The following is a 20,002-nucleotide window of genomic DNA, read 5'->3' as shown; positions in this document are numbered from 1 at the left end:
ATTTGTACTGCCCACTTCTTCTCTTTCTACATTCCAACATGTCCTAATTTCTGACCCCATGTGCAAAAGTTAAGGAATCCCAAACTAACTATTGGGATTATTAATTGTATTTTAAATTGGCACTGTTATATTGAGCCTAGCATTGGATTATTGTAATTGAAAATTAATAAAAATTATTGTTTAAAAAAACCAAACTAACTAACTATTGGTGTCCCAGATGGCAATGTAAATCATCCGGCTCATTCACATCATCAATTTATTTATTGTGAGTGGAATTCTTATTCATGCTCTTCCAATTATTCCATCTGGACAAACATTTCAGCCTGCGGGTTGGCACATAATTGGTCGAGAGCTGTGATTGTTGAAACAGATGTTTGTGATTATTTGAAGCCATTTTGAGTAGAAGTACAACAGGCAGGAAGTAATTTCCTTGTAATGGTCTGACAAAACCAATATGGATATTTGATCATTTCCCTGGTGAAGATAAGTCACTTTGGTGGGTTACACCAAATTGCTGGGTATGCATAAATGTGTGATATAGTATAATTTCAGAACTGTAGAACAAGTAACATAAAAATTACAAGAGCAATTTTATTGTATGCTGCTTGTCACTTCCTCACCTTTGGCCCCTGAAGAATGCTTGTTCAATTAGCAATCCATGTGTTGCAAATAATTGATGGATAATCTTGATTGCTGGAACAGATATTTATTTTTAAGGTTAATGAATAATCTCTTTGAACGCTTCATTCCTAAACAAATTTATTATGAGGGAAAGTGTTCTTGAACACATTTGGCTTTAATTCAGAGGACAGGGCTGCTTGTCGCTTCCTTGCCTCACTCCCCTGGAGGAAGGTTGTGCAAGACGAGTGACAAAGTCTGATTCCAGAGGAACTCCTCTGACCCCAAGGATGATAAACATTGCAAAGGGCGCTCAAGTGTGTATCTGAGTGGGTTTGAAAAAGATAAATGGGAGAACTATCTAACTGCCTCACAAACATTTTAGATGGTGAAAGCATTTGATTCCTACTGGATGGCAATGATTAATCAGAATTCAAAAACAGGGCTAGCTGTAGAAAAAAATCTGTACTCACATGCTGCATGCCACTTCAAGGCAGTGAAGTTTGAAAAGAGACAAATGCACCCCAAATATATTCCTTGAAGTGATTTGACACACGTACTCCCCCCTGTAGTTCACACAGCAAACACGATCACATGAAAAGGCATAGATAAAATTGATTACATTTTATTTGTTGTTGTTGATTAGTCGTCTTAGTTGTGTTTGACTCTCTGTGACCCCATGAACCAGAGCATGCCTTGGAAACTCTCACTTTCTTCTCAAAGCTTCTCCTTTTTTATGTCCATGGAGATTACTTGGGAAAATACTGGAGTGGTTTGCCAGTTCCTTCTCCAGGTGGATCACATTGAGTCTAAACTCTTGGCTATGACCTGTCCAGCTTGGGTGGCCCTGCACAGCATAGCTCAGAGCTTGTGCTGGCCCAGGGGGGGAGGTTACCGTGGGGCGAGGCACACCTGTAGGCAATGCATCCTCAATCGCCTCCGGAGCCAGAGTGGATTCACCTGGTGCCTGCTCCTGAGGATCCGGCACAGGTGCAGGTGCTTCAGAATCAAGGCCCTGCCCCAGCTCAGCCGGCCCTGGAGGCGGGGACTCCTGTGCAGGCTGGGATTCCTCCGGTTCAGCCTCTGAATCGGATTCCCAGGCCATCACAGAGCTTCTCAGAGTTATTGAAGCCCCTTCGCCACAACAAGGCAGTGATCCATGAAGGGGAATTACATTTTATAAGAAGACCTAAATAAATGGTTCTTTGTGCTCTTCCAAGAGCGTAGCAGCACACATTCTTCAGATCCCAAACTTGAACCAGACTCTGATATTTATAAACCATCTCAATATTATTTAGTACAGGCTGAGTTGCCCAGTCCTATTGCATGTTGAGTCCCACAATGCCACCCACCAAAAATTCACACTTCACACATCAATTTTTGTTTAAGGTTTTTGGCATAATTTTGGCCACAACTTTATTCAAATACAAAAATGTGAGTGGTTGCTTAGGCGTTGGTTATGACTATCTGTCCTTGCCCTCAAGGACAGAGCTGGCCCTTCTGGACACCAACGGAAGCCAGCGTGGGAAAAAAGTATTGGGTGAGAAATGAAGCTGGGAATCAGACCCTCACTTCTCACCCTCATGTTCCTGTGGGCCTTGCACGGCCCAAGCCCGACGCCATGGACAAGGATGAAAAGAATGGCAAGCCCCTGGATTACTTTAACAGAATTCCCTTTCCGCATCATTTGGAGGGATAGGCACTTACCCCTCCAAGCACCAATTTAACCAATGCCTAACCGCCATGGAGCCCTCAGCTCACCGCCAAACCACTCACAGACCCAGCCAAGACCTCAGCTTGGCCACCACCGCACCTATCCAAGCCTCATTCCCAGAAGCAGAAAGGTGCACTCCATCAGCTTGGAAAAAGGATGGCACCTGAAAAAGAATCTCAGGGTGGGAAATCACATCTCCACCCAGCTCAAAGATCTTTTTAGATACAGCAGAATTTATGCGTTTTCTGACCCTTTCAGTGGCGGCTGGGCAACGACTGCCCCTCCAAATGCGTCGTTGCAAAAGCTTTGACCAAAAATTTTTTGCTGTTGGCACCATTGCCCGCAGCGTCTCCAGGTCACCCAAAATTGCAGCACGTAGTGAAAAACAGTCCATGGCCACCAGGTCGTTCTCACCCAGCTGCACCACAATAGCCGTTGGTGGACCTTCCAAGAGCAACTGCTTCCGGATTCACGGCAGGAACTCTGACCACCGCATTCCCCATCTGGACAGCCAAGACAAATGTATATGTGGAGGAAGGCTGAGATCTGGACCCGTTCCAGATTGCCGTGCTGCGACGCCAGCCCAATGGACGATGCTGTGCCCCACCAACCAAATGCGGACCACCGCTAAACCTGATAAATTAACAAAAGCAGTGTAAGATACCAATTGTTAGCGAACATAACCTCTGAACGCATTTGATTTCCAGCGACCCAAATCCTTTATTCTGGCGGCTGACAAGCCCCAGTGGGCTGCCGTCGTGGCAGCCCCCATCCTGAATGAATGGGGGGCGAAATCATGGGCTGTGCCGCCACAAGCCAGAATCGCCTTACGCATCACCTTCTCAAACTGGTGTCTTGATAGGGGCAACCCATTCTCATGCCTAAGCAGAGGCCCATCCCCTTGTGCACGCACCACCAGGTACTTGTTGATGTCCTTTACAGAGCAGGGGCCTGCTTCCCCCGTAGCAGGGAGACGAATAAGGGCACCCTTACCCCTGTGATCCGTCTTTGAATGCCTAATTGTAATTCTCAATTCAGCTGGGGATAACTGCACGTCCTGGAGCAAAAGGCCCCTAGAGCGACCATCCCTGTGATCTTCCACCACGATCTCACCCACTCTCAATACTCCGAAGAAGGCAATAGAGAAGGCAGCTGAAAAAAGGCGAGCCTCATACCCCGACCAACACACCACCCGCAACTTTTTGCGCATACTGCTCAACAAATCAAATGAAATAGGGTGCCGGTTTGCTGGCTGGGAAGGACCTTTCCAATAAAGACCAAAGCCTAGGGAACCTGCAGCATCCGATTGTACCTGGAAGTCATTGTGCAAGTTCAATGTGTCTTGCCATAACGACACCCCATTGAATTCCTCCAAGAATTCCAGCCAGATGCCAAGATCGGCCTTCACCTCACTAGAGAGGCGCACCCGATGATGTGGGGCCTTCAACCCCGCAGTGAGTCGGGCCAAGCGTGAACAGAAGGGGCGCCCAGGAGCCACCACTCTGCATGCGAAATTCAGGTGTCCCAAAAGCGACTGGAGTTGCCTAAGAGACACTTTCTTCAGAGGAAGCAATTCCTCTATGATCTTCTTCAGGGCTACCAGCTTGTCACTTGGCAAGCTAGAAGTTTGAGAGACCGTATCCAAGAAGATACCCAGGTAAGTGAGCTGGGTCACTGGACCCTCAGTCTTGTCTGTGGCGAGCAGAACCCCTAGTTCCTGCGTAAGGTCAGCAAAGGCTTGCAGCAGCACCGAGCAATCGCCGGTATCAAAGGCCGAGGCCAATAAAAAATCATCCAAATAATGCGTGACTCCGCCCAGTCCGGTTTTAAACTTGAGGGCCCACTCCAAAAAGGTGCTAAAAGATTCAAAGGCGGCACACACTATTGAACAGCCCATAGGCATAGCTTTGTCAAAATAATAATTGCCCTCAAACTGAAAACCCAGCAGCCAAAAATCCTCCGGATGAATTGGCAGAAGGCGAAAAGCCGATTCGATATCACATTTTGCCAATAAAGCTGCATGGCCAAACTTCCGAATCATCTTGATCGCCTGATCAAGAGAGGCATACTTTACGGAGCAGAGCTCCGGAGGAATAACGTCATTGACCGACGTACCCCTGGGATGCGACAAATTATGAATTAAACGAAATTCACCTGGGGCCTTTTTTGGCACGATACCCAATGGGGATACATGCAAATTATGAAAGGGGGGGCACCAAAAGGACCAGCCATACGTTGCATAGCCACCTCCTTTGCTATCTTTTTGCGGGCAACCTGAGGTAGCTCGCGAACTGATTTTTGGTTAGCAGGATTCCGTGCCACGGGAGGCATGGCTACCGGAATCCGAAAGCAAAACGAAAAGCCATTACTCAAATAACATGCAGCATCCCTATCGGGGTAAGACTGCAACCAAATTTGCAGAACCTGCAGGCGAACAGGAGTATGAGCCAAGGCGGTCAATACACTATTTCCCTGTTCCTGAAGTTGAAGGGGAAGGGGCTGGCTTGGGGGGCTGCTGAGAACGCCCCCTTCCCCCGCGAAAGGGCTGCCGACCTCCAAAACAAGAGGAAGCGGCATGCTGACTATTGCATCTTTCACACAGGTGAGCGTACTTGCACCCCTGGCACTGACAGGAACCTTTATTAAAATCCCAGCACAGCAGGCGACGGCCAGGTTTAAAACCCACCGTCCTTGACTTCAGTTGTTCCTGCACCTTTTTATTGATGAGTGGGGCCACGTGGGTGGTCCACACATCAAGACTCTTACGATCTCAGCGGGCCGAGGGAATCCTGGCCACACGGCGCCTAAAATTCTCATCATATTGGATCGCAGCTTTTTCACCAGCTTTGGTGAAGGCAGAGCGAACAATGGATAGATAAACTATCAGATGAAGAGATCTCCGTGGGTAAGCCGCCACAACCACACCAGCAAAGACCTGGAAACAATCGAGCCAGTGTTCGAATGTCCTGTCTATAGTGGAGGTACCAGGGCATTTTTTGGAAGAGTTCCCTTTCTCTTGATCCTCCGAAGGTGGGGCCAGTTTGAACATGTCCACAGAACGGCCGTTCAATATCCTAGACCGTAATTTTGTTGCCAACTGCGAACCTGGAATGATGTCTCTGGCAGAATTGGTAGAGACCTTAACATCAGGTACCAACAGGCCGTCCCTACACTCCTGTACAGCCCCATACTTCGCCTGGTGCGTGTTGGCCCTCCGTTCCCAAGCCCACCGCGGGAGCCCCGAAGCCACTTCTCCAATACCCCAATAAAATTCCATTGAGTTACCCGACTCATCATCAGAACCCAAAGATGACGTACCAGTATAGGATGAAGAAGTGTCATCCCTCCTCCGTTTGGCATGCTTCCGGGAACACCTCCTGCGGCGACGTTTTCCGCCTGAAGACTCCTGGCAGGAACTGGTAAACTGTCTTCAATAGAAGATTCAGAATCAAGATTTGGTTGTGCTAAACTTGGAGCTGTTGGAGAGGAAACAACACGTGAGAGGCCAGAACCCGACGCCACTTCAGCAGGAGGCTGGACAATCCCGCCTCGGCAGGTAGAAGATGCTGAAGGGTTCCTCCTCCCTGAGGCCCTCCCGGAGGAACGACTTGGCCTCTACAAATGGCCGCGAGCAGCAAGTAAGTAATGGGGCTGGGTTAATTGGGAATCAACTCCAACGCCCCCAGCTGACATCCCTTCTTCCCCATTCCTGCTAGATGCCGATGAAACCGGTGACGACGCCCCCACTGGGTGAGGCGGCCTTGCAGACGTGGAAGGCTGACTGGAGCATTGTTGAAGAAAACCATCCATATCAGCCACAAAGCGAGACAAGGCTGCTGGATCACCGGCCATGCTTGCCACCAAGGACTGTACCCGCCCCACCGGCTGTCTCGGAGCAGGTGAGCGCAGCGCCCGGGATGGGCCTCTAATAGGCCGTTTTGCGGTGGTAGATGGGCCAGGGCAGGCTGAAGCTTTCTTTGGAGCCATACCTGCTAGTTCGGAGACAAAATGAAAAGTCAAAGAAAGTTCACAAATTTAACAGACAAGAAGGCTATCAAACTTCAGAGGATAATTGGCAACAGCTGGCCAAACACCTTCTAACACCGAAGCACCACTGTAGTCCTTAACAGAACCAAATATAATAATTAATTAACTCGTGCCTAAATAATAACTAAATGAAATAAAATACTACTTAAATTAAATCAAGGAGCGAAGAAATATCTATTATAAGGTCAGTGCACCTCCTCAGGCCGGCCAGCAGAAAGCACTAGCAGTTTCAAGTTCAATGGGAGGAGGTGCAGTACCAGGCTAAGCCACCAGGTGGACTGAAGACCCTGTGGATAGAATCAATTTACAATGAAAACAAACCAAAAGTAATACTTGCTTACTAATTCCCAAATGGATCTACAGTGGTGCCCCGCAAGACGAACGCCTCGCAAGACGGAAAACCCGCTAGACGAAAGGGTTTTCCGTTTTGGAGGCGCTTCGCAAGACGAATTTCCCTATGGGCTTGCTTCGCAAGACGACAGCCCATAGGGAAATCTCCGGGACAGCGGGGAAGCGCAGCTCGTCTTCCCCGCTGTCCTCGGACCTCCTCCGAAGCCTGGCGGCGGGGCGGGGACACCTCCTCCCGCCGCCGGGCTTCGGAAGGATGCCCCGATGCCGGGCAGCGAGGCGGGAACGCGCCACATGCAAAATCAAAATGGAGGACCCTGAATGATCCAGCAAAATCCTCCATGGGTTGAATACAGGCCGCGCCAAGGCCTCAGAGGCCTGCGCGGGCCACGAGTACACTGGCGCGATTGGCGGGCAGCGCCGCCGCTCCGCCAATGCTCCTTGGAGCCGGGCGAGAGCAGGCGCCCACCGCGCCCCGCCAACGGTCAAATTTTTTACCCCCCAGAAGTGCCGGAAAGGTGGGAGCGCGGCAGCGACCCCAACAAAAGCTGAGGCCGGAACAATCTCGTCCACCTAACTAGGTAAGCCAAAAGCGCTCAGATGGGGGTTGGGAGGGGGAGGGAGGTATCCACCAGGTATTTTAAGAAAATTGGCTCCGACTTTAACCCTTAAACAGCCAGAGGAAGCAAAACAGATCTTGCTGGAATATGAATCCTTGTTCAGTAATATTCCAGGTGTGGCCAAAGGTGTGGAACATTGGATCGACACAGGGAAGCCAAACCCATTGTTGTGAACCCCTACCGTGTAAAAGGAGGACGCTTCAAAAACCGGAAACAGGGCCGTCTTAAGCCAGCCAGGACCAGAAGGAAACCTATATCCAATCACCTACATCAGCAGAAAGTTACTGCCTAGAGAAAAGCACCTCTCGAAGGTTGAGAAAGAATCCTTGGACATTGTGGCAGATGCCTTATCACGAAAACCAGAAAGTGAAGGATGAACAAAGACAATCAACAATTTACTTGTTTTTGTATGTATATATATATATATATATATATATATATATATATATATATATATATGTTAAAAAAACACACACAAAAAACACATACAAAACTGTTTGATCAGGAGTGTAACTTTAAGAAGTTAACCCTCCTGAATGGTAACTTCTTAAGGGGGGGAGGTATGTGACGTTACCATATATGAGAGAGTGCTGAAGGGGAAATAGTTAAATAGATTGCACAGACAGGACCCAGGGGGTGGAGTCAGTGGGTCTATAAAGGAGTTCTGGGAGGAGTTCTGGGAGTTCGTTGGGATTTGTGGGTGGGTAGTTGGTTGGTTTTTGAGTGGGTTGGCTGGTTGGGAAAGGCAGTTGGTAATAGAGAGACAGTTAGGGCAGTTGGTCCTTGAGTGTGGGGTGGTAGTAGAGATAGAGAGAGGAACCTAAAACTAAGAAAGTAAAGAGGAACACTGTTTGGAATGCTGTAATAGTTTTGCTTTAAGTCTGAAATAAAATACACTCTTCTTTATGAATTGAAAAGCTGACTGAGACTGAAGTGATTTTACCAGGGAGGACCTGGTTGGTGGCAGTGATTAGTGGTGTACGGGTCAATAGTCTGTGAGACGACTGGGGGCTCCGTACGAACGCCATATTGTTATTATTATTGATAATAATAATAATAATAATAATAATAATAATAATAATAATAATAATTTTATTCCCCAGCCACTCTGGGTGGCTTCCAACCGAATATTAAAAATAATGCAGCATCAGACATTAAAAACTTCCCTAAACAGGGGTTTAACTTTTAAAAGTTAAATAGTTGTTTATTGCATTGACATCTACTGGAAGGGCATTCCACAAGGCAGGAACCACTACCGAGAAGGCCGTCAGCCTGGTTCCCTATAACCTCACTTCTCGCAGCGAGGGAACTGCCAGAAGGCCCTCGGCGCTGGACCTCAATGTCCGGGCAGAACGATGGGGGTGGAGACGGTCCTTCAATTATACAGGACTGATTCCATTTAGGGCTTTAAAGGTCAGCATCAACACTTTGAATTGGGCTCAGAAATGGACTGGGAGCCAATTAAGATCATTCAGAACCGGTGTTATATGGTCTCGGCAGCTACTCCCAGTCACCAGTCTAGCTGCCTCATTCTGGATTACAACAAAAAGGGATTATTTTGGAGTTAAAGTTGGTGTTATTGGGGTGTAAGTCAGTGCAGGCATGTGTGTACAAATAGACATCCATTGGTGAATCTCAGGTCTCTTGTACCATTTGAGCCCATTTTCTACTAGTGGACCAGATATAATACTGTATTTATTTCTTAAACGGACAAAGACCACTGTTGATATTGGCTGTTGCTTGTGCAAAGTTCATCCCATGTTGTTCTTTAGATTATGTGCCTCGATGCTCCTGTGTTACCGTTCTTTTCTTGCATAACTTGCAAGGAATTATTTACTAAGGAGGAGGCATCGATTTAATCAAACTCTTATTAGTTAACAGAATTCTATAAAGCAGTTTCCTTGAGAGCTCTGAACATGAGCCTTGAAAAGCTGAAATACTCTAAGCTACAGAAGAGATCGGTCTCTCCCTCTCTCTCCCACACTTTTTGACTCTAAAAAAAAGGTAGGTAAGTTTTCTTGTAAATTAAACTTTCCAGGGAAAAGCAGGACTACCGAATGACAAACCACTAATCTACTCTTTCTTGCAAGAGTTCTGAGGGGCAATAAGGTATTTCATCAGATGCATGGAAACTCTTGTCACAGTTCATATTCTTTTATGGTGTCACACAGAATGCAACATTTGTGCTACCAGAGATTAATAGTTATTTTGAGGGGACTGAATGTGAACTCCCATTGTGCAAGTGGAACCCTGCTCATTTGGCATGGGATACAACCCTTAATTTATATATTGGAAAATCAAACGGAGTATTTTTCTTGTTACTATTTTGGACATACAATGTTTTCCACTAAATGATTGTTGCATTTCTTAGCGATGAAACACAAGACTTATATAGAGAATTAAAGTGATTTTCAGGCTTCATGGCATTTCATTTCTTTTATCACTTTTAAGCAATGGATTTTTTATTTATTTAAATGTCTATAAAGCACCCATTAATCTATAATATCACCAGGTGGTATATCTCGATGTCATGCATCATATTCTATATTACGGCCTGAAATGTCCTAACAGGTATAAAAGGCCTGGCGACAACTGGCGACAAATTTGGTTTCCACAGCACCCAATGGAGCCTTGAACTTTCTCCCATAATAATTCCCCGCCTCCTTATACCATGCACTGAGCCCACCCTTGCAAGTGCCTTCCTTGTCAGACGCTACGTGGGAGGAGAGAAATTGGTGCAGGGAGGAGACAAAAAAAAGAAAGATCTATTTTGGCAATGGTGTCTCAGTATGGGAACACCTGCCCCTACAGTGCCCATTGTATGTCTAGCCAACTCTCTGTATTATCATAGATGAAGCTGAGGGCAGCATTCCCTCCATGGAACGTCCTTGGGCACCACATTTCATCAGCAGTTTCAGCCAAAGCTTCCAATGGAAGCCAGATGGGCGGTGACCAGTACTGTACCTTTCTCTTTGCCTCCCTGTGGTCCCCAGGCACATCTATGGTTTGGTCCCAGGAAGCCCGGACTATACGTCACCCCAATTTCTTGACGCTGATCAAGAACCCAGGAGGAAATGGCAAGAGTTCCCAACAGATTCCGTCTTTCATTTCCCCTGGATCCATTTCCAGGGAGCAGTTTTTGCTTCCTTCCCACCTCCCCTGAGTACAAGAATGTGTGTCAGGATAGCAGCACTGACCAAACTATGATGCCAGGCAGCATAAAGTGAGGCCAAGGGCTGCTATTTTGCATGCTGCACACATGCACTTGATGAATAACTATGTGAGGGTGAGAGAAAAAAGCATTATTGTGTAGGCCAAAGCCAACTTTGAGTTGAAAGCAGCACCATTTTAAGAAACACTTAAAGCAGGGGGGGGGGATGCTTTGTTGCTTCAATGATGGGTCAAGTCTCTGTTCTTTAAATGATGGACCTTTATGTTGCTCACCTGTGATGGAAGAGAAGCATGGGATTCTGCTATGGGGTCTGCAAGAGGAGTAGGATTTCACAAAATGACACCTCTATTTCTTTGTGATTCCCCATTGTCGTATAATAGAGAGAACTATTCTCTTCTCTTTATTCTTAGGCAGGCAATGCAACCAGATGAGAAATACCTTTTCACATACAAAGGATTTTATTTCGCGTCAGCATTTACTTCAGTGGACTACTTAGATTCCCTGGAGGGTTTTGAATTAAGAGACAGTGATGTATTTTTAATCACTTATCCAAAATCAGGTAAGAGTACATTTTCGTAGGTTGAACCATCATTTCAATTCAACCCTGTTGGATACTGTCAGGGGCTCAAGAGCAGAAGCACAGGGAAGGGAGGAGATGGAGAGCGAAGGGGAAGAATCCGAGGGGAGCGTAGGAGAAGATGACAGTGGCCCAAGAGATTCCATGAGCCTCTCCAGAGAATCGGAAGATTCACAGAAGGGGGCGCCGGTGGCCAGGGCAAGGGGGTTCCCAAGGGGGACACTCCAGGAGCAAGGGGCCAGCGGGGACTCCCAGAGCAGCAGTTGGAAATCAGGACCAGCTTCCCCACCAGAGCATAGTGGGAGGGAAGAGTCCCAGGTATCGGGGCCAGCGTATCCCCCACCAGGGAGAGAAGATGAGTCAGGGATGACCACGCCTCCATCGGAGAGTCAGGCAAAGGAGGGGAGGTCAAGTCCAGCAAGCCTCCCGGAAGAGGGAAGCAGTGACAGAAGCAGTGTAACGGTCAGGAGGAAGGTCACTGGGTTGGCGCGAGAGGCAAGTTCAAATGTACAGGAGCGCAGGACAGCAGAGAATGAGGATTGGGAACCAGGTCCTAAAGCCCGCCGGAGGCAGGGGGAGGAGTCAGGCGACTCAGCGTCAGAAGAGTCCAGAAAGGGGAATGCCCCAGCGGGCAGGAGGACCCAGGGGAGGAGAGAGCAGCGGAAGAGGTGGAGCAGGGCTAGGATCTTAAACTGGTGTCAGAGGGGAGGAGATTCAGACGGGACTTCGACGGTCTAGGGTTTAAGACGTAGAGCTGCGCGCTGCGGCTTTGAAATGGCAACTGAACTTCAATAAAGACTTTTGTACATAACGACGACCTGGCGTTGCTCCTCTGTGAGCTGGGACCTTGGGGCAGCTCTGACAGATACCCACATATATCTACATAGTAGATATTAAAACCAAATGCAAAATTGAAGTCAATGTGGGTAGTATGGAACTTACCTGGTTACATAAAGGTGAACTGGGCCATGTTCTGATTTGTTTTTTAAAAAGAGATGAAATAATGTGTTTTCCACCACTCTCAACATGTTTGAGGTTTTGAAAACAACATAAATACACATCAAAAACATTCAAATGCTTTGCCACTCAAGGGGGGGGGTGTCCGTATGCAGTGGATAGGACACAATAACCAAGAGTGGGAGAGGAGAGAGAGGGGAAGTTCTGCATCGTATAGGCATTTAAGTCTTGGGTGACATGAAGAAAGGATTCTGCAACTGCCTTTTGCCTATTATGTTTGTTCCACTGGCCATTTCTCATCTACAATGGAAAGGAAGCCTTGGTCAGTGTTCCTCATTCACCCTTTGCTGCCCCTATTTCAGTGGTGGTCTGTGTGACACAAAAATTTGGTGCCCCCCACCTCTCACCTTCTATTTGACATCATAGTGTTGGCAACCCGTGCAGCCAGGTCCCTAAATCTGCCTCTGCTTGCTGTGTTGATTCCCTTCCTCTCTCATTTCTTTTTAGTGTTGCAATTCATATAGTAAGCTCCACGATGCAGAGACATGTTTTCAGTTATTTCACTCTTTAAAGTACTAAGTACATGTAGTTAGTATAATGAATGAAATTAAAGTAAAGGTAAAGGTATCCCTGGACCGTTAGTTCCAGTTGCGGACGACTCTGGAGTTGCACACTCATCTAGCTCTATAGGCCGAGGGAGCCGATGTTTGTCCACAGACAGCTTCCGGGTCATGTGGCAAACTAGAGCAGCTCGCAGAAATGCCATTTACTTTTCCGTCGGAGCGGTATCTATTTATCTACTGCTAGGTGGGCACGAGCTGGGACCGAGCAATGGGAGCTCACCCCATTGCATGTTGTTTTCAGTTATTTCACTCTTTAAAGCACTAAGTACATTCATGACAATGAATGAAATTAAAGTAAAGGGTAAAGGTACCCCCGACCATTAGGGCCAGTCGCGGATGACTCTTTTCTCTGCAGATAGCTTCCAAGTCACGTGTCCAGCAAGACTAAGCCGCTTCTGGCAAACCAGAGCGGCTCAAAGAAATGCCAGTTACTTTCCTGTCGGAGCGGTACCTATTTATCTACTTGCACTTTGATGTGCTTTTGAACTGCTAGGTGGGCACGATCTGGGAGCGAGCAACGGGAGCTCACCCCGTCGCGGGGATTTGAACCACGACCTTCTGATCAGCAAGCCCTAGGCTCTGTGGTTTAGACCGCAGTGCCACCCTCGTCCCCATATGAATGAAATTAAGTAAACTTATTCTCGTTTATAGGCACAATATGGACCCAAAATATTTTGAGCTTGATTTATCATGAAGGTCACCGAGATGGAACCGAAAAAGTCGACTTACTAGGCAGAGTTCCGTGGCTGGAGCATCGTTACCGCAATGTGGATTATGTCAGTCGTCCATCACCTCGCCTCTTTGCTTCCCATCTACCCTACTATTTAGTACCCAAAGGCTTAAGGAACAGAAGAGCAAAAGTAGGAAACAGCACATTTATTATTTGATCATATTCAATGTTTGTCATGCCTTCTTTAAATGAACATCTCAGTTTCCGTTAACATTTCTCTGATTTTGAGGGCAGTTCATCCAGCTGCAATTCCATTGTCCATATGAATGAATAATGCTCTGTGCACCCTGAGCTTGAAATAATTCCCATGACTCCTAAACAGCACAGAGTTTATGCTCCACCATAGTAAAAGTCCTGGAGGGTGTTAAGAATAAAACAGGTTCTTTTATCTGAGATTCAGTGCACTTCAGGCAGAACACAAGTAAGCAGTCAGACAGCCAATATATTGGAATTTCTACATAACATTGCTTTGTTGATTAACAAGCAGAACACATAACAAGGCAAGGGAACATGCACTCAGTCACTCACACAATCACACATACACTCACCACTCTTCTGGATCGGGTGGGCAGACAGCGGGATCTTGGCTGCATCCGACACACCAACCCTCCTGAAAAGCCTGATCTTATATAGTCCTTTTTGATGCACATCTGAATATTGGCATTTCTCATTGCCTTTGACATGTTCTTGGCAGTCCTCCACCCTTAGCGTGTTCTTGGCATATCACAACTCTCATGCTTTGCACCTGGCCTTCTGTAACTTTTGGCACAGTACGATACTCATTGTTTGTAACTAGCATTGCACAGCCAGTCTTTATGTTTCCTTGCAGGTACAGTACTTTGGCCAGAACATGCAGATTCCATTCACTCTTTGATCAGCACAATTTATGAATAGTTCATCAAAAGCATCCATTTTATGTGGTGGCCTTCAGCCATCTTGCAGCCCAATCAGAACATGGCATTCATTGTACGAGTACTTGGAGCTTGCAAAGCTGACAGACGCACTACGAGATAAACCTAAAAAGATGATGAAAGAAGAATAGGAATGTATAAATAATTATCTAGGGGATAAGGGTTCAACAAGAAAGACCTGGTTATGTTTAGAATGATACCTCATAGAGAAATGTTCCCTGATACCAAATTGAGGGATTCCTTGGAATGCAGATCGAGAGAATTGATAAGAATAATGATCTGCTGTGACCTTGATGGAAGCGTACAGTAGATGAGCCTTTCTGTGTTCTGGCTCTTCTTCTTCCTCCTCTTTTTTTTCCCTTTCCCTTTTCCTTTTTTTCTCATCCTTCTTTTTATATTTTTAGCTTTTTCATTATTATCATTATTAAGTAATTTTCTTTTGTAATTTTGGTTGTCTATATTTGTATGTATTGGTTTAAAGCAAAATAAAAATATTTTTTAAAAATGTCATTCGTTACAAGGGTGCCATCCAACAGACTTAATAAGAATAAGCTCATTCAACACCATAGGATTGCACTGTGCATGTGACATTCATGTTGCAAAAGAGGGTGAGGCTGCCAGGGCTGTAAAGCAACTTGGAAGCACCAAGAATCCACAAGAAGAGATATCTGAGATCCATCCATTTATTATTTAAGAAATCAAAAGAATTTGTTGTTATTCCTGCAGGTTGTTTATGTGTCCAGAAACCCAAAGGATGTCTTGGTTTCCTTTTACCATTTTTCCAAAACTATAGTCAAATTAGAAAAAGTAGAAGATTTTGGAATTTTCATGGAGAGGTTTTTGGCTGGGAAGGGTAAGGACAAATTGCTACTCTAAAATGAATCACTCTTGTCCCTTCATCTTTATTCTCTGACAACAGATTAAAGAATTTCTCCTTGTGTTAAGGAACCTTTTCAGAATGCCATGTCTGATGCCATAGGTTACTCTGAGGAAATTCCACAACCATGCATCACAAAGCGTCTCCAACTGAGACTCCAACTATACCATTTTATGCCACTGATGGCTGGTGCGCATTGATGCCGAAGGGAGGGTATAGATCTGGCCAACTCCCAAAGGAAATCAGGTGGATTTGTATGCTGTCTGCATCAGGATGCAGCAGCTACAAATCATTACAAGCTGGAACACCCAATGCTTAATCAAGTGTAGAGATTTGTGTCAAGTAATAACGCAGAAACCCTGACATGGTCTCTTAAATGTTTTATTAACTTCCACACCATATAAGGAAAATGCCAGAGTGGGAAGGAAGGGGGCTGGAGGAAGGCTAGACTGATCTCAGCTGACCCATCACTCTCTCATCGCATTGGGATGGGAAGCACAGCAGGGAGCCTTAAAATGCAGAACTCTTCTGCAAATTCCTTCTCTGAGAAAGTGTTTGGTGAGGTTGGGTGGTATTAATTCAGCTTCTGTTTAATGGTTTGTTCCACTGCTGGTTCTTAAAATGATTTTTTAAATTGTTTTAATGGAGTTTATATGTTCATACTGCTTCTCTCTGAATGTTTTTTTTTTTTTTAAAAAAAAAAAAAGTCTGATCTACATTTTATGCCAAATCAACTTTTCTCCTCTCAGTATTTGGAAGTTTATGGCTGGACCATGTGGAAGGCTGGTACTCTCACAAGGATGACTTCAATATTCTGTTTCTTACCTATGAAGAAATGAAGAAGGTAAGTTATCAAAATGCTATGCAGTCTGATATTAAACATCCATCAAAACTCACCTTTACAAAATAGAGGAAGGAAGCAATTTGATTATTCAAGTGCCCTCAGCTGCTGCTTCCCCTGCTAGTCTCGCTTCCTTTCCTAAAGATTCTTCAAAGCCTAGCAGGCCATGGATTCAGGAGCAGCTTTTCAGACCCTAGACAGCAAATAGTGCATATAACCATTTCCCCGGAGGGATTATGGGGCTATAAATAAAGTGTCATGGTCCCAAGCAAGATATGTCATTTCACAGGGCCTCTGATGCTGAGTAGAGATGACACAGAATGTCCCTTGTGTCTTCAACAGGGACATTTATTTATTTACTTGTGGACTCAGAGCTGCCCCAGAATATAATGCATTCTGCATGGCACATGGAATTAAAGCAACAATGAAAGTACAATATGATGCAATGGCAATTATTCCAAACTAGGCAAAGAAAGATGCAGGCTGCTTGTTTCCCCTGCTTGTAATCCTGCCTATTCCATGAGTTTTAGTCACTAGGCTGTCAGGTTTCTCTATTGTGAATGGCCTGACATTAAAACCACGTTCCATTTCAGGACCTGAGAAGCTGTGTATTGAAATTATGCAACTTCCTGGAAAAGAGACTGACGGAAAAGGAGGTGGATGCTGTTGTGGATCAGGCTACATTTAATAAAATGAAAGCAGATCCCAGGGCAAACTATGAGTTCTTGCCACCACATCTCATGGACCACAGCAAAGGACATTTTCTTCGGAAAGGTAAGTTAATGGTAGATCACACTGACTTGGTGCTGCTTGCAGAATCCATGACATATTCTCCTGACAATTGCATCTAGGGATGGAATATATCTGGCGTTATGGATATTTATTTGACCACCACAATGCATGTTCTTTCTGTCTGCTTCCTGGGCCAGGCACTGTTGGAGACTGGAAGAACATGATGACAGTCGCACAAAGTGAAAAATTTGACAGCGTTTTTAAGGAGAGAATGGAAAAGCTGCCCATCAAGTTCTGCTGGGACATCCATGAGGAATCATGAGTCTGCCTTCAGCCTGGAAGGATGAAATAAAGTGCACTGTATGCATTTAATCCAGCCCTATTTGTAAATTAGTAAAAAAAAAAACCCAAAAAACCCCTCTCATATGGCTTAACAGCTTCCTAATGTTCGAATATGCACAATATTTTTTTAAAAAACACCACAATAAAATTACATATGTACTGTCCGCTTCTTCTCTTTCTACATTCCAACATTCTACATTCCAACATGTCCTAATTTCTTACCCCATGTGCAAAAGTTAAGGAATCCCAAACTAACTATTGGGATTATTAGTTATTAATTCAGAAGTGAACAGAGCGATCTGAACAGGGGCAGAACTAGGCTTACTTTCAAAGACTAGGTCAGCAGCACCCGACCAGACCTGGGCAAGCATGCACAAACACCCCCTCAACACATTTGTGTGTTTTCTTGGGGGGGGGGAGAGAAACAGCTGCCCTAGTCAGGTAGCCCTGTAGGGACAGAGGACGCCACCTGCTGCTAAGGGGTGCAAAGGCATGTGAGGGAGGGAGAGGTTGGTGTTATAGCCTGACCCAGCTGTCCTGGGCACCCCACAGGCATGGAGGGGGCTCTTCCCTTTGGAACAGGCAAGGTGGGAGATAGTGAAGATGGTGGAAATGGTGGAAAACATTGCTGCCAATCTGTTGGATCTGAAAGATCATTCTTGGGCTTGAGAAAATTTCGATCTTAGATAAGCTGTGTGCAAATGAAAAAAGTCACTACCTTTCCTGGATAGATTTCTAAATCAACCAACACTGATTTATTTAGAACATTTTGTTAAAATGGGGCTTCTTTTGGAGTCTAAAGTTGCTGAGATTGGAATGCAAGTCATGTGTGTACAAAGAGATACATACAATACCCCAAATTTTCCTGACGCAGCACATGTAGAAGGTGTTGAGGCATCGGTCCTGCCTCCTGGCATTGCCCACACACCTCACTTGCATAAAGCAGAGGGCTCAGTTTGCAAGCCTGGTACTTCATCTTGGCATTGGACCTTAGTAAAACATTCTCCCACATCCTTTTGGATGGCGGTGTCTCAGTTCTGGAAAACCCGCCCCAACAGGGATCCCCTGGGTATTCACCCAGCACCCTCATTATGAAAACACACATGGATCCACTGTATGTGGGATGGGGGGAGCAGAACAGAAAGAAATACCTCCGACTCCCCCAGGAATAGATAGACGCTAACATCGAGAGAGAAAGTGATTTGGCCCCAGGCAGGCAAGAAAATGTGCTCTACCAAATCCTCGAAGCTTTTCTTCCCACGCACAGAAGATTTCCCTGTCTCTTGCCTCCTTCCTTTGGGATTTCTTTATGATGACAGTGGGGAAGCCTTGGGAGCTGAGCCTCGGAGGGAAGGGCTTCGTCGTCCGTTGCTGTGCCTCGAAAGGGCCGGAGTGGAGCCACTGACAAGAAGCCTTGGGGGGCAGAACGAGAGCTGAGAAGGCTTCTGCGAGAGTGCTCAACTAAATAGAGGGAAACAATGGAGGCGGGTTGCGGGATCTGGCAAAAGGTGCCTTGCTGGGCTGGGCCGAAGAAGCGCAGTTGCAAGCTGGGTTAGAGACCAGCCTTGCCTCAAGAAGGAAGTTCTCCTCAGCAGGGGCCGATTTAGGGCAGCGCGGTGCCAGAGCCCGGCAAGCGCTTACCGGGCTTTGGGAAGGAGCAGAAGGTCTCTAGGGCCCTGCTGGAGCCAAGCCCGGGAATGAGGAAGCAGCGAAAGGACTCTGGCCAGGACGCCCAGTCTCTACGCGGAAACGGGGAAGGCTGCGGTGAGTTGGAAGCAGCACCGTTTCAGAAAATAAAATAAAAGGAAGGGGGGAAATGCTTCAATGCTGAGCCACGTTTCTGTTCCTCAAGGAACAGGGGATACCTTGGAGCTCTATGTCGCTCACCTCCGACGGAGGGGAAGCCTGGGATTGTGCTTTGAGCTCTGCAAAAGCACAGCAGGATTTCACCGAATGACAACTCTCTTTCTTTGTGATTTCCTCTTGCAGCGCCGTAGCGGGAACTGTTCTCTGCTTCTCCGCTCTTTATTCTTATACAGGCAATGCAACCAGCCGAGAAATACGCTGTCAAATACAAAGGATTTTATTTCCAGCCAGATTGTTGTTCACCGGAGTACATAGATTCCCTGGAGGATTTTGAAATCAGGGACAGTGATGTGTTTCTAGCTACTTATCCAAAGTCAGGTAAGATTAGAAACGTGTGTGCCTTTTGCATGTGGTTGTAAAATGGTATTGGTAAACTTCCATTGTTAAAAGACTCTCATACCTGTATCTCTTTTTTTCATTAGGTTTTTGCCACAGCTGTTCAGTAACAGGGGACTGTGTCCAATGCAGTTGTGCCCTCCACACAAGAACTTCCACTTGCACACCAGAACTTTTCCTGACTTTCCCTTCCCATAGGCGCCCCCTTCTGTGTATCCCCAGATCTGCTTTGAAGGGGATCTAGTAACTGGGAATGGGAGAGGAGAGGAAGTTCCAACCAAGTCTTTGTGCAAATGGGACATATTCAATGGGTAGAACGGAGGGGTTTAGACAGTAATTTGACAGGTCTGCATTATATAGGCACTGAGGAATTGAGTGACAAGAAGGCAAAATACAATGAGCATTTCTCAAAATTCCTGGGAAGAATAATAATGATGATTGGAATAAGCTGAATCAAAGTACTTTGGAGGACTGACAACTCTTTTTATTCCCTGGACTTTGACTGGTCATTTGCATTTCCATCTATAGGGAGAATCTAGAACAGAGTTTGTGGTGGTTTTCTGAAAAAGAAAGGAACATCTTAGCAAACATTTTTCTGTCCTCCCAAATCCTCAGACATGAAGGCTTCCTATTTCTCATCCACAATGGAAAGAAAGCCTTGGTGAATCTTCACATTCTCTTATTCAACCAT

General features: G+C 45.9%; 2 protein-coding genes and 1 long non-coding RNA gene across 7 annotated transcripts in view; 2 read left to right on the top strand and 1 right to left on the bottom strand.

Moving 5' to 3' along the window:
* LOC309338796 (amine sulfotransferase-like) overlaps positions 1–20,002 on the top strand; it is a 66,582-nt gene that overhangs the window by 41,228 nt on the left and 5,352 nt on the right. For 2 of the 5 annotated variants that reach the window (XM_081856255.1, XM_081856253.1), the window contains exon 2: positions 19,149–19,293. In XM_081856255.1, the coding sequence (XP_081712381.1) occupies positions 19,152–19,293 (142 nt within the window). In that variant the 5' untranslated portion in view covers positions 19,149–19,151. Of the gene's footprint in view, positions 1–18,563; positions 18,874–18,915; positions 19,046–19,098; positions 19,294–20,002 lie in introns of those variants that run through there. The other 3 variants (XM_081856254.1, XM_081856252.1, XM_081856256.1) reach the window with 3 other exon arrangements.
* LOC309338791 (amine sulfotransferase-like) lies at positions 7,379–17,273 on the top strand. Its single transcript, XM_081856240.1, has 7 exons — positions 7,379–7,754; positions 10,930–11,078; positions 13,328–13,536; positions 15,044–15,170; positions 15,944–16,038; positions 16,629–16,809; positions 16,965–17,273. The coding sequence occupies exons 1-7, from the start codon at positions 7,690–7,692 to the stop codon at positions 17,087–17,089; spliced, it is 951 nt and encodes a 316-aa protein (XP_081712366.1). The 5' UTR covers positions 7,379–7,689; the 3' UTR covers positions 17,090–17,273.
* LOC309338822 lies at positions 13,852–14,669 on the bottom strand. The gene is made up of 2 exons (XR_014155067.1): positions 14,518–14,669; positions 13,852–14,422 (listed from the first exon to the last, which is right to left on the bottom strand). It is a non-coding gene; the product is annotated as an uncharacterized lncRNA (long non-coding RNA).

This window comes from Podarcis erhardii (assembly GCF_964252035.2).
Source record: "Podarcis erhardii genome assembly, chromosome: 3".
Taxonomy (NCBI): Eukaryota; Metazoa; Chordata; class Lepidosauria; order Squamata; family Lacertidae; genus Podarcis; species Podarcis erhardii.
This window is presented reverse-complemented; position numbering and strand designations above follow the sequence as displayed.

Bases quoted from the DNA above. Each gene is read 5' to 3' on its own strand.
- LOC309338791 (XM_081856240.1), top strand. From the start codon at position 7,690: ATGCCTTATCACGAAAACCAGAAAGTGAAGGATGAACAAAGACAATCA. The intron at 7,755-10,929 runs GTATGTATATAT...CTTTATTCTTAG, and splicing joins TCAACAATTTACTTGTTTTT to GCAGGCAATGCAACCAGATG. The intron at 15,171-15,943 runs GTAAGGACAAAT...TTCTCCTCTCAG, and splicing joins GAGGTTTTTGGCTGGGAAGG to TATTTGGAAGTTTATGGCTG.